This window comes from Haliotis rufescens, unplaced genomic scaffold (assembly GCF_023055435.1).
Source record: "Haliotis rufescens isolate VD_foot unplaced genomic scaffold, xgHalRufe1.0.p SCAF_8, whole genome shotgun sequence".
NCBI lineage: Eukaryota > Metazoa > Mollusca > Gastropoda > Lepetellida > Haliotidae > Haliotis > Haliotis rufescens.
Window position 1 is genome coordinate 30,628,302 of NW_025964372.1, and position 14,859 is coordinate 30,643,160.

The 14,859-nt window shown below is 41.3% G+C and overlaps 1 protein-coding gene across 1 annotated transcript; it reads left to right on the top strand.

Moving 5' to 3' along the window:
• The first annotated feature begins 3,212 nt into the window (after nucleotides 1-3,212).
• On the top strand, nucleotides 3,213-9,872 carry LOC125376971 (toll-like receptor 13). Its single transcript, XM_048389702.1, has 2 exons — nucleotides 3,213-3,276; nucleotides 6,680-9,872. The coding sequence occupies exon 2, from the start codon at nucleotides 6,683-6,685 to the stop codon at nucleotides 9,200-9,202; it is 2,520 nt and encodes an 839-aa protein (XP_048245659.1). The 5' UTR covers nucleotides 3,213-3,276; nucleotides 6,680-6,682; the 3' UTR covers nucleotides 9,203-9,872.
• The last annotated feature ends 4,987 nt before the right edge of the window (nucleotides 9,873-14,859 follow it).

Below are 14,859 nucleotides of genomic sequence, written 5' to 3' on the forward strand. Positions count from 1 at the left end.
AGTGACGACCCGTGAAGATTCCGGGGTAGAATAGGTCTTCAGCAACCCATGCTTGCCGTAAAAGGCGACTTTGCTTGTCGTAAGAGGCGACTAACGGGACCGGGTGGTCAGGCTCGCTGACTTGGTTGATACATGTCATCGATCCCAATTGCGTTGATCGATGCTCATGATATCAATCACTGGGTTGTCTGGTCCAGACTCGATTATTTACAGACCGCCGTCATATAGCTGGAATATTGCTGAGTGCGGCGTTAAACAACAAACCAACCAATCCTGCAAAATAACCTGAAATATGAAAGTCCAATGATTATTGTTTCTTCTGAAAACAGGAGCCATGTTTATAATTAGAACTTCCAGCGAGATGGGTATTAGAAAACTTTGCACCTTAGTTTTTAGTATTTACTGTGTGGATCATAGCTCTTCCGGTATCGACAAAAAAGGATTCTTTTTAACTTCTTTTAACTGAAAGTCACATACTGCAGTTTAGGTTATGGTAAAATTATCTTTTTCTGTTTCGGAGATTAGGTGTAAGTTGGTTTGTTGTTTTACGCCGCACTGAGCAATATACCAGCTATATATGACGGCGGTCTGTCAATAATCGAGTCTGGACCAGACAATCCAGTGATTAATATCATGATCATCGATCCACGCAATTGGGATCGATGACATGCATAAACCAAGTCAGCGAGCCTGACCACCCGATCCCGTTAGTCGCCTTTTACGGCAAGCATGGGTTGCTGAAGACCTATTCTACCCCGGATCTTCACGGAGAACAAAAAAACATTGTCGTAGAACCTCAAACCAAAAATACCTCCTTCAAACGCAATCAGCATGATTCATACTTCCAGTCTCTAGCTGACGAAGGTACAAAGCTAATTGTAATTGTCACTTCCTTATAAAAAACTAGCAAGGTTATTGCTCTATTTTATACGAGATCCTCCATCGATGTTGGTGGGGAGATTTTGTGTGTGCCTACCCTCCGTCGGGAGCGGAAGTACTCATTGGACAATCATTGAAAAAAATATATATTAATAAACACAACTAAACAAAAACATTGCATTTATCAAACAGTGAGAAGGGTTCCTGTTATGGCTTAAGTTATCACTTCATCTTGAGCAATATTTCATATTGCACGATTTTACGTCAGGTTCTTAGTCGATGTAAAGGCAATTAGTTCAAGTATTCTATTGACGCTTCTTTCTTTGTGTCAAAAGAAGCGTCAATAAAAGATGTATGATTGGTTCATTTGCTGTTTTACGCCGCACTCAGCAATATTCTAGCTATGACGGCGGTCTGTAAATAATCGAGTCTCGACCAGACAATCCAGTGATTGATATCATGAGCATCGATCCTCGCAATGTGGGATCGATGACATGTATCAACCAAGTCAGCGAGCCTGACCACCCGATCCCGTTAGTCGCCTTTTACGACAAGCATAGTCGCGTTTTACGGCAAGCATGGGTTGCTGAACACCTACCCCGGATCTTCATGGGTCTGCACCGATGTACCGATGTACTACCCCAAATAGCATTCGCGGCCAACTCGTGTTATTCAGCAGGAAGCAGAGTCTGTAAGTCCCCATGATCCCCAGTGAGGTGGTCTCACGTTTGTTGCTGGTGGTTTATAGCCTATTTCTAATTGATACCACTAGGTACATAGTGAGTGAGTGAGTGAGTTGGGTTTAACGCCGCTTTTAACAGTATTCCAGTTACATCACGGCGTGTCAGCTTAATGTGGGAGGAAAGCCCGAAGTGATGCAGGTCTCAGACGTTTACCACTTCGGTGAAACCCACGAGCACGGGTATGGTGCTGACAAACTTAGAAACATAATCGGGGCGAACCGGGATTCGAACCCAGATTCAGCATAGATAAAAGCTGCCGAGAGAGCACAAGACGTGGCAACACAATGCAGTGAAAATTGTGTCATTACATTACGATTCAAAACGGATGTGGGGGCACGGGTGGCCCAGTCGTCTAAGGCGCCGCGATTCGCTGTGCAGAGTTGCGTCCCTTGGGCACGCCAGACACCTATGATTGTGGATGCGAATCCCGGTTCGCCCTGATTATGTTTCTAGGTTTGTCAGCACCATACCCGTGCTCGTGGGTTTCACCGAAGTGGTAAACGTCTGAGACCTGCATCTCTTCGGGCTTTCCTCCCACAGTAAGCAGACACGCCGTGATATAACTGGAATAATGTTAAAAGAGGCGTTAAACCCAACTCACTCACTCAATCACTCACTGAAAACGGATGTGTTATGCTCAGGAATTTTCATCGAGTATTCACGATGTGGCATTTCATTGTGTTTGATATCATTCGAGGTGAGGTGAAATGGGGCTTAACGTCGCGTCCAAGATTATTGCACTTATATAGCGACGGGCATGCACGTGTGTGTGTGGCTGCTTGTACTAGTCCGGACTGATGCCGATTTAAAGTGCCGCAGTTTAACGTGAATACCCCCACTCAGACACAGTATACTGACTCCGAGCCGACCAGTCCTTGTTTGAGCCCCTTAATGCCGAGCGCCAGACAGAGTAACAACAAGTACCATCTGTTAACGTCTTTTGGTATGACGCGGCCGGGGATCGAACCCCGGACCTTCCGCTCTCCGGGGGGGACGCTCTACCATTAGACCACGGAGGCGGTCTTGATATCATTAGAAGGTGAACAGTGCTGATAATAGGAGAAAACTTCCATGAGAAGCCGGTAACGTGACATTGCCGTCACCTTCTACACAGTGAAACCCCGTTAATCCAGACACTACCGTTCACTGTGAAATCCTTTGAATAAATTAAATTCAGGATAAACGAATCAGTCTGAACATAGTTATGTCATTAAATAGTAACATTCTCAATAGTTATGATTCAATTACCGGGTTTCTGGATTAATGAGGTTCCGACTAAGCATGTTTCACAATGTTTGAAATATTCAGTGTTTCGTCATTGCATGTTCCTTAAAGCATACAGGGCGGTCGGGTAGCCTAGTGGTTAAAGCGTTCGCTCGTCACGCTGAAGACCCGGGTTCGATTCCCGACATGGGTACAATGTGTGAAGCCCATTTCTGGTGTCCCCCGCCGTGATATTGCTGGAATATTGCTAAAAGCGGCGTAAAACCAAACTCACTCACTCACTCACTTAAAGCATACATGTAGATTTGGCTAATTATGTGAGTACGTACGAACAGGAAATAAATCACTTTTCCAATTCAAGTCGCGTCTGTTTCAATCCGCAAGGAAGTTAGACGTTAACTATAAGGCACGTGCTTCGTTTGCAAAAAAGGTGAGTACTACTGAAACAATCATTACAACTACCAGTTACCGGCCACTGGTTGCATGGGGTTGACGATTGAGATAACGCTGGCTTTCGCAGTACAACGCTCATTAGAAAACTAACATGGCAGATCAAATTCAACTGGTTATGCTGACAACCAAATGTGTCTTCCGGGTTTGTTGAGCGACCTCTCAGCATTTATATGATTTGATCTATGTGCTATTGATTCGAGTTTGGTTACAAAAGCATAATTACTCATCTACACGAAGTCCACAAGCTTGTACTAAGATTGCATGTATGCCTTAGAATGTGATTTCCAAATAGTCTTATATTATAGTCTGTTAATCGCTTTTCGCCACACAGCATCATTCAAGCTTTATGATGGCGGCCTGTACATATACAAGTCTTGCCCCGACAAGCCTCTCCTGTCCACGGGATCACGTACACTTGTTACTTGACATGATCAGATTGATACCGGTCATGTCACATGTACGTGTATTCTCGTGTTTGTCGATGCTTACAGAATCCTATACTTCGTGGAAAATGGCACACTACCTTACTAAAACAAGCGTTTCCTCGATTGGTTGGTTGGTTTGTTGTTTAACGCCGCACTCAACAATATTCCAGCTATATGACGGCGGTCTGTAAATAATCGAGTCTGGACCAGACAATTCAGTGATTGATATCATGAGCATCGATCAACGCAATTGGGATCGATGACAATGCATCAACCACGTCAGCGAGCCTGACCACCCGATCCCGTTAGTCGCCTTTTACGATAAGCATAGTCACCTTTTACGGCAAGCATGGGTTGCTGAAGACCTATTCTACCCCGGCTCTTCACGGGTCAGAAACAAAAACCTAGAAAGTCAAATGGTTCTAGCTCAGTTAATAACATAATTATCTGTTTGTGTTAATTTATACCCCGTTTATGAATATATTGCTGAAGACCTATTCTACCCCGGAATCTTCACGGGTCGCGCGTTTCCTCGATCACAAACGTGATAGTAGTGTATCGCTGCCTCTGCATTTTAAACATATGTGTACATTCTATTGTAAATTACCAGCACACACACTGGTTGCGCCTTTCTGTGGGAGCCACTTTTCCGCTTGTGTGTGATATTTAATGGGGCAGGGTGGGCTTAGAACACCTGACACACTTCTCATTATGTTAACTTCAAATGCCATTCACAAGCTACACACGGAGTAAATCGCGTCCTGTTCACAAAGCCGGGTAGCATATTTAGATCCTGGTCTTCTGTACATACGGGTAGGGCATCTGTAACAGTGTGCGGGATTATATCATAATTTGTGAGTGTGTGTGGTTAAAAGCCGCTACTAACATTACAGTCGAGCCTCTTTGTGTCGAACTCCCGGTTGTCTCGAATGAGAGACCCAAGTGTCCAAAAAATCTCTTTTTCATGACGTTAGAGATTGACGTAAGGGTGTATTCTGGTATGTCACTGTATTTGAACATCTTTGGTAGACGTCATAGTACTAAATGGCGTTATCAATGGAATGAGTTAGAAAATGAGGAAGATATGTATATGCGCGCGATTGTATCAGTTTAATCAAAACTAAGCACAATAATGTACAGAAATTATGACAATGTTTTAAAGATGAAAGTGCTAAAAAATATTGTTTGGAAAGTGTTAAATATTATTCATCATACTTTCATACGAAACTGCTAACACGGTACCTCCTTACAGTCAAGTGGGAATTTCCGCGGCAGAAATAAATGTACATTGTGTAACAGGACGCAAAATAAAACCACTTCTATACAAAGCATAAAGGTCATTCTGACACCTGCAGCCAAAGTGAAACTAGCCGACTATTCAACAACGTGTGCCGGGACAACAAGAAGGCTAACGGTTGGTTGGTTGGTTGGTTGGTTTGTTGTTTAACGCCGCACTCAGCAATATCCCAGTTATATGACGTCGGTCTGTAAATAATCGAGTCTGGACCAGACAATCCAGTGATTGATATCATGAGCATCGATCCTCGCAATGTGGGCTCGATGACATGCATCAACCAAGTCAGCGAGCCTGACCACCCGATCCCGTTAGTCGCCTTTTACGACAAGCATAGTCGCGTTTTACGGCAAGCATGGGTTGCTGAAGATCTATTCTACACCGGATCTTCACGTGTCCGAAGGCTAACAGATGTTGTATATACCAGTATATATATCTTCAAACAACATTACAACACTGTGAAGATCCCGGGTTAAATAGGTCTTCAGCAACCCATGCTTGCCGTAAAAGGCGACATGCTTGTTTGTTTGTGTAACGCCGCACTCAGCAATGTTCCAGCTTTATGACGGCGGTCTGTAAATATTTGAATCCAGTGATTGACGTCATGAGCATCGACCCACGCAATTGGGATTGGATCACATAATCAACCAAGTCACCAAGCCTGACCACCCGATCCCATTAGTAGCGTCTTACAACAAGCATAGTCGCCTTTTATGGCAATCATTGGTTGCTGAAGACCTATTCTACCCCGGCTCTTCACGGGTCAGAAACAAAGAACTAGAAAGTCAAATGGTTCTAGCTCAGTTAAAAACAAAATTATCAGTTTGTGTTAATTTATATCCCGTTAAATATAAAAGTCCCTTGTTTCTAGTTTTGATTACGTCAGGTGTTCAGGTAAACAGACACTGACTACATTAGATTGGTTGGTTGGTTTGTTGTTTTACGCCGCACTCAGCAATATTACAGCTATATGACAGCGGTCTGTAAAACAATCGAGTCTGGACCTGACAATCCAGTGATTGATGTCATGAGCATTGATCCACGCAACTGGGATCGATGACATGCATCAATCAAGTCAGCGAGTTTTGACTAGGTGATCCTGTTTGTCGCCTTTTACGACAAGCATAGTCGCCTTTTATGGGAAGCATGGGTTGCTGAAGATCTATTCTACCGCGGATCTTCACGGGTCTAGTAGTAGTAGTAGTAGTAGTAGTATTTGGCAGAACTTCAACCTTTGATCATTATGTGCCCATAGCGCCAGTTGTGTATGTCTCATGTGATGTAATGAAGAGGCTGTGGGGATGTCTGTTGCATTGTGACATGTGTCAGCACTGGTTTTCAGTGATCCATTCATATAATTTGCACCACTTTTTGTCTTTTACCCCTCGGCAGACAGTCAAGACGTATTGTTCCAAGGCTTTGGCATTATATGTTCTTTCTTTCGTTCTCATTCTTTTTTAACCTTGTATTGCCTTTTTCATTTTACAGAACTATTCAAGTGGGTTACAGATCCTATTTAGTCTATCATATGTGCTCAAAACATAAGTAATATCAAAATTAGACTTTGGTCGTAAATACGTGCATTGATGTTATGCTCTGCCTCACTAAACTTATACTGTAGTATAGAACACATCCTCTCTGAGATAATTTCTTTGTTTCAGGCAATGACAAGGAACTCCTTTCTCGCAATGCTGACTATTTGGATGGCCGTCTTAGGGTTGCCCTGTTCGGCCAAGATGTACGACTTCAACAGCTGCATTTACAACGAGAACGATCGAGATATAGTTGCCAACTGTTCGAAAGGAAACTTCACTGATGTGCCCCAAGGATTTGTTGAAAACGTGACTGTCATCGACTTGTCACAGAATGAAATAACAAGCATTGAGAATATGTCCTTTCCTTATATTTTGAAGGTACACACACTCAGTATGTATTGGAATAGTCTTACTCATCTAGACAGAGATTCACTCAAGAACTTACCACACCTTTCGAAACTTGACCTCAGAGGAAACAAGATAAACTGTACGTCTTCATCGTTACCGCCAGGCCTCTTCAGAGGTCTTCCACTTAAACGCCTTTTATTGAGTGACATGAACATAAATCAGATTTATGATGATTTGGAGTATGCAGTATTTCATGATCTCAATCAACTCGAAGAACTTGCTATCGATTTGCCTCCAAACCCAACATTTGGTGTCGGATTTGGCAGTTTGACAAATTTAAGCACTTTAACCGTTAGGTATTGTCAAAGGAATAACCTTAATACAAGTGCATTTGAGGTTTTCACAAAATTTAATCTTACAGCATTTCAGATAAATGCATGTAATAAGGGGCAGGTAGATACAAATATAACTGATGTGTTTCCATATTTAGATATCTTAGATATTAGGAACACAGTCAACACTGATTTATCTCAGCGATTGATAAATCTCAATAATTATGAAAATGCATCCATGCAACGAATTTCTTTCTTAGCAAACACCGCAAGATATGGAGACAGAACTGAGCAATGTTTCACGCTATCCAAAAAATATACACGTTTTCTTGTCACAATGTGTGTTTCAGAAGTGTATCTGGTAGGCAACAGAATACGCATAATTGATGGAGGAGCTTTGATTCAACCTCCATTTTCCCAATGCCTTCGTGTTTTAGATCTCAGTCACAACATGATTCTGGAAGAGTATCATCTACTTCAAACCCTTTTCTTTTTCACACATTTGGTATCATTTCACTTTGAACAATACGAGAAAGATCTTAAACAATATAATGACTATATATACAATTTCTATGACTCATATTCAATTTTTCAAGATACGAATGGGATGGTATGGCCAGAAAATGAACCTCAAACATGTGTTTTCTCAGTCAGTGCTGAGACACGAGACAGTGAAGTCAATCCCCAAAGTGAAAGTAATGTACCAGCGTATCTGATGTTGGCATTTCCACGAAACCTAACCTCACTTTATTTTGCACCAGCATTAAGACCTTTTGTTGATATCAAACATGAAGTGTATTTCCTTGGTACTGAAAGGTGGTCAAAAGTTGTATTTTCTAATTGTTCAGTAGTTGTATATAATGTTACTAGTATCTTTGGAATGAGGAACCTTCAAAGCTTGGAATTTTCCGGAAATGGATTTATTGGATCCCCAACGACATTGATGAAATCCTTTCCCAACATTAAAAATCTATCATTAAATCGTATCACAAAGGGATTTAAGTGTATCGATAACAACATAGAATCGGTATTGGGGCACTTTCAACATCTTCAGAACCTGCATCTGTTAGATAATGACCTTACTGATTTGCCAAGAAATGTGGAGAAAATAACAAATATCAGATTAATAGATGTCTCGTATAACTCAATAAAAGAGCTGAGTGTGGGAACAAGAAAGAGATTAGACGCTGTGGCTCAGAAGAAAAATATATCGGTTAATCTTCGAGGGAATGTTCTGTCATGTGGGTGTAGTTCTCTTGAATTTATTTCATGGTCAATGGATTCACTCGTACACTTCGTTGACGGTCATCATTACATGTGTCGAAATGATAATGGGGAAATTATTCACATAACAAATATTGCAGATTCATACATGAAAATATGGAGGTCGTGCTTTTCTTTCTTTTGGCTTTTATTTTCAATATGTCTCTTTTTCCTTCTTTTCTTAGGATTTTCTCTAAGTCTTCATATTGCAAGAAATGTAAATTTGTTAAAGCGATGGAGTGTCAAATGGTTAGGTTTGGACTTCCAACTACATTTTAAGTATGATGTATTTGTCTACCATTCATCAAAGGACGACCGTCGGTGGGTGTGCAGCACCTTGAAGCAAAAGCTGGAAGATGAAAGAGATCTTCGTCTCTGTATTCCGGACAGAGACTTCGAGCCCGGAGTCTACACGTGTGAGGAGGTTCTGGGCGCCATCAACAACAGCTGGAAGACTATAATCTATCTGACTCAGACCTTCCTGGAAGACGAGCTCTGTTCCTTCAGGCTTTCTTCTGCCGTTTATCTTGGCGATAATCTGAAATCTGACAGATTTATCATCCTTTTTTCGGACGCGGTCTTCCGTCATCCATTGCCACCTATCATTAATCAACTTCTGGATGAAGATAACAGGTTTCCTTTGGAGAAGTTTCATAAGAGTTCCTTATGGGATCAGCTTCACAGCAGGATACTGAGTAAGGATTGACAATCGCAATGGAGCCTCTGGTGACGGATTCAAGTAGTGTATAGAGGGGATCATTCTGAACATTGTTATGAAGTGTTACTGATAATTGCATACGTTTTTGTAAATGTATGTCAGAATTAATTGCTCACACTAGACATATTGTAAAATAATCTGTGCTCCTGAAACATAACATGTTTCAGTTGATTATCGTTACACAATGACTGGCGTTAGCGATGATATCAAGTTAATCATGAAATGTAAGTTATTCAACTTGCAGTTTAATCATAAACTCGGTTAGGCTTTACTCATTCCGCGTCTGGATAGAACGTCTACCTGGAGAGCAAAAGATCTGAGGCTCGATGCTCTGGCCGAAAGACGTTAAGAGAAGTTGTTTCCGTGAATGGCGCTCGTCAATAAGGGAACAAAACGAGGACTGGTCGTCTGTGAGTCAGTATAAAGTATCTGAGTGGAGTGTCCTTGTTACACTGTGGCATGGTATCTTGTGCAGATATTGTGTACTTTTTTTCGCAAGGTTCTACCCTGTACACTTCAAGCCCCCTCTCCACCGACAGCCTTCATATGAAAAACGAGTGAGTGAGTGAGTTGGGTTTATCGCCGCTTTTAACAGTAATCCAGTTATATCGCGGCGTGTCAGCTTAATGTGGGAGGAAAGCCCGAAGTGATGCAGGTTTCAGACGTTTACCACTTCGATGAAACCCACGAGCACGGGTATGGTGCTGACAAACCTAGAAACATAATCGGGGTGAACCGGGATTGGAACCCACGATCATAGGTTTCTGGCGTGCCCAAGGGACGCAACTTCGTATGAAGAACGAGTCCCACTTACCTTCACAAATAGTAAATGGTAAGCAGTAACGAAGGGACTGTTTCGATGTATCTGCTGTGCTTTAAACATTGTTAGGGGCGGTCTGGTAGCCTAGTGGTTAAAGCGTTCGCTCGTCACGCCGAAGACCCGGGTTCGAATCCCGACATGGGTACAAAGTGTGAAGCCCATTTCTGGTGTCCCCCGCCGTGATATTGCTGGAATATTGCTAAAAGCGGCGTTAAACCAAACTCACTCACTCACTCACTTAAACATTGTTAATGTAATTATTATTTGCGGTTCGGTTTTGATTGTTTACATTGTACATTGTTTACATTTTTATGGGGTGAGATGCGAGGTTTCTTTACCCTCTGGCATTGCCGTTGGATGTCTGAGGCATATTCTGAGTGTCACCCACTGAACTATGGTTTGAACGGGTTGTGGAAAAGAGGTTCTACTCCCTCACCACTCTTTATTCCATGACATGTTGTTTGTTTGTTGTTTAACGCCGCACGCCGTTTAAATATTCCATTTATGTGACGGCCGTCTGTAAATAATCGTGTCTGGGCCAGACAATCCAGTGATTGATATCATGAGCATCGATCCACACAATTGGTTTGTTGGTTGGTTGGCTGGTTGGTTGCTGAGTGCGGTGTTAAACAACAAACGAATAAACAGCATAGTCGCCTTTTACGGCAAGTATGGGTTGCTGAAGAACTATTCTACCCCGGATCTTCACGGGTCCCACGCAGTTGGGATCGATGACATGTATCAACCAAGTCAGCGAGCCTGACCACCCAATACCGTTAGTCGCCTCTTACAAGCATAGTCGCCCATGACATGTTATGGGTGGTAATATATAAGTACCGTTAGAGTCATGTCAGTGCCCATTATACGACCTTGTGTATTTAATGTAACTTAACTGCGATAAATAACATTTATAAAGAATTTTATTTACAGTATTTTTTATTTTGTGCATGTTGGTAAATTATCCGCCAATATTTTTATGTATGTTTTCATTTGAAAATGTGATTGTCCGTGGCTGCACCCTCGAAGGGGGTTGAAGTGTAAAATTATTGTCCCCCTGAGAGGGTATGTAAGACCACGTCTTTCAAAGTGTATTTATTGTTACCACGTTTTTAATCGTAGAATATGTGTTGTTTTAATGTTCGGCTTATTGTGTAAGCCATCGCCAACATCTGAAGGGATGGTGTAAATCCTGCTGGAGTCCATGCAGGTAGCAAAAGTACTGTAAGTCCCCATGGTCCCTAGTGAGGTGATCTACCTTCAGTTGCTGGCGATCTATAGCTTTTTTTATATTGTATCGTTACGTACAGTGACATCTTTTTATGGCTGTATACTAGTTTTAAATAATATTCTGTGATCTTCTAGTTATTTTACTGTCCTTTGTTGACAGGCTTTAATTGTTTAAATGTATATATTATGCATATTTTTTGTTAGTCACGATATGGCTGAAATACTGCCGATGTGACTATAAATTTTAACTCACTCACTCACTTTTTAGTATGTTGACATATTGCTGGAAGGTGTGATGATTATATGCTGAATCTGCATGTAAATTACATTTATGATCTTCCCAGAAATCTAATAAAAGTATGCTATCCTAATTTATGTGTTTTGGGTATAAATTCCGACAAACTATGTTGAAGAACATTAAGGTTCGTTTTCCGAGGATTCGCCTTGATTACAACCAGTCCTTATTTTGTCTGTCCTTAATGTGACGCCTCCTTTGTCTAGTGGTAGAGCCTCCGCCCGGAGAGCGGAAGGTCATAGAGGTTCGATCCCCTACCGCGTCATACCAAGAGACGACATAAAGGCATTCGGCATTAAAGGTCTAAAACAAGGAACTGTCAGCTCGGAGTATACTGTGTCTGAGTGGGGTATTCGTGTTAAAACAGCGGCATGGTATCTCAGTGGGCTGGCACTATCAATATCGCCATTTGGTCGGACTAGTACAATCGGTAACACACACACACACACACACACACACACACACACACACACACACACACACACACACACACACACACACACACACTTGCATGCACGTCGCTTTTTAAGCGCAATAATCTTGAACGCGACATTAAACCCAATGTTACGGTTAAGATGCAAACCGCATATTTGTGATAAACATCAGTGAACATCAAATTTGTATGATTTTAATTTACTTAGGATTGCGTGACATTTAATTACTGTAACATATGTATGATAATGTGTGAGTAAGTATGGTTTTACGCCGCTTTTAGCAATATTCCAGCAATATGACGGCGTGGGGGCACCACAAATGGGCTTAACTCATGTTTATCCACATTGAAGAGTTACTGTATGTACATCTATGCTGATCAAGGAGAGTTAATGTATGTATGGTTATGCTGATCAAGGAGAGTTACTGTATGTATGGTTATGCTGATCAAGGAGAGTTACTGTATGTATGGTTATGCTGATCAAGGAGAGTTACTGTATGTATGGTTATGCTGATCAAGGAGAGTTACTGTATGTATGGTTATGCTGATCTAGGAGAGTTACTGTATGTATGGTTATGCTGATCAAGGAGAGTTACTGTATGTATGGTTATGCTGATCTAGGAGAGTTACTGTATGGATGGTTATGCTGATCAAGGAGAGTTACTGTATGTATGGTTATGCTGATCTAGGAGAGTTACTGTATGTATGGTTATGCTGATCAAGGAGAGTTACTGTATGTATGGTTATGCTGATCAAGGAGAGTTACTGTATGTATGGTTATGCTGATCAAGGAGAGTTACTGTATGTATGGTTATGCTGATCTAGGAGAGTTACTGTATGTATGGTTATGCTGATCAAGGAGAGTTATTGTATGTATGGTTATGCTGATCAAGGAGAGTTACTGTATGTATGGTTATGCTGATCAAGGAGAGTTACTGTATGTATGGTTATGGTGATCAAGGAGAGTTACTGTATGGATGGTTATGCTGATCAAGGAGAGTTACTGTATGTATGGTTATGCTGATCAAGGAGAGTTACTGTATGTATGGTTATGCTGATCAAGGAGAGTTACTGTATGTATGGTTATGCTGATCAAGGAGAGTTGCTGATCGAAGAGACTTATTGTATGTATATCTATGCTTATTGAAAACAGTTTTTGCATGTATCCCTGCGCTGACCAATTGCAAGAGGAGTTATTGTGTGTCTATTTATGCCGATGGAAGACAGTTACCATATGTATGACTATACTTTTCAAAGTTTTTTTTTTGTTTTTTTTGTTTGGTTGTAATATTCGAACTATATGACGGCGGTCTGTAAATAATCGAGGCTGGACAAGACATCATGAGCATCGATCCACGTTTTGGGATACGATGACATGCATCAACTAAGTCAGCGAGCGTGACCACCGTATCCCGTTACTCGCCTCTGACGACAAGCATAGTCGCTTTTTACGGCAAGCATGGGTTGCTGAAGACCTACTCTATCCCGTATCTTCACAGGTCTTTTCCAAGTGAGTTACTGTATGTATGCAAGTCTATGCTGATCAAGGAGAGTTACTGTATGTCTGTTTATACTGATGGAAGAGACTATGTTATCGATACTGATAATCAGGGTTTCACATCGGTTCCTTTCCTTGGACATTGACTGATTGTCATCCAAAATGACCTGAAGATATATGCAAAATCTGGTACTGATATAAAAGCATTTCCTTTAAAAATCATATAAATGTCATCTGGCCAGTTGTCTCTTGCAAAAGCACTGAAACCAGATACTTTTAAGTTTATTCCAATTTATAAGAAACGTTGAAACAGTAATACTATATAAAACCGCTAATATTCGTTCATAGTACAGAAAATTTCGACTAAAAGAACAAAATGTTAGGGTTTTATCAATACAAACAGCCTCACCCTACATACTGTTGGCGTTTGACATGACTCTCGGTAATTAGTCAGTCAACATGTTTCTATTTGTTTTTAATGTTTATCATTCCATCCTTGAGACAACGGGGTAAGGCAGACCAATACCGTCTCTCAGTGTGCGGGATTTTGCGTCAGTCATGGCGTAACGTGGTACGAATTCTGTTGACTTTTCGAAATCATTGTCAAATGATCTTATTATTAATCCTAAATTCTTTCAAAAATTGTCGTCCCGTGCACATTGCCAATAACCTGAGCTAATGTATGCAAAAAATTGACGAAAGGATCTCTCGAAATAGACGAAAATGTTAACATGCGATACTAGATAAGGAAGAGAATATATTGATGTCAACTTCTTTATTATGAGGAACACAACGTTTAGGAGTATATGCTTACTCCTTCATCGGGTGAATGAATGCTATGAGGCAGAGGGCATATGTATGTACATGTAAGGACAACAAAAGTAATAAGATAACAGAAGGTGAAAACTTAACAAGGGAAGCCAACAGATAACTATCCCGTTAAACACCTCTTACGACAAGCATAGTCGCCTTTTTACAGCAAGAATGGGTTGCTGGAGACCTATTCTAATCCGGATATTCACGGGTCTCCAAACGATATTGTTCCAAAACATTTACTCGGTGTTTTTGCCCCCCCCCCATGAGGAAAAGTTGTTTGTTCATACAGTAGTGAACATAAACTATAAAGAAGAGGACCCGTGAAGATCCTGGTTAGAATCGGGCTACAGCAACCCATGCTTGCCGTAAGAGGTGACTAACAGGATGGATTGGTCAGAATCGCTGACTTGGTTGATGCATGTCATCGATCCCAATATTGCGTGGATCGAGGCTCATATCAATCACTGGATTGTCTGGTCCAGACTCGATTATTTACAGACCGCTGTCATATAACTGGAATATTGCTGAGTGCGGCGTTAAACAACAAACAATATAA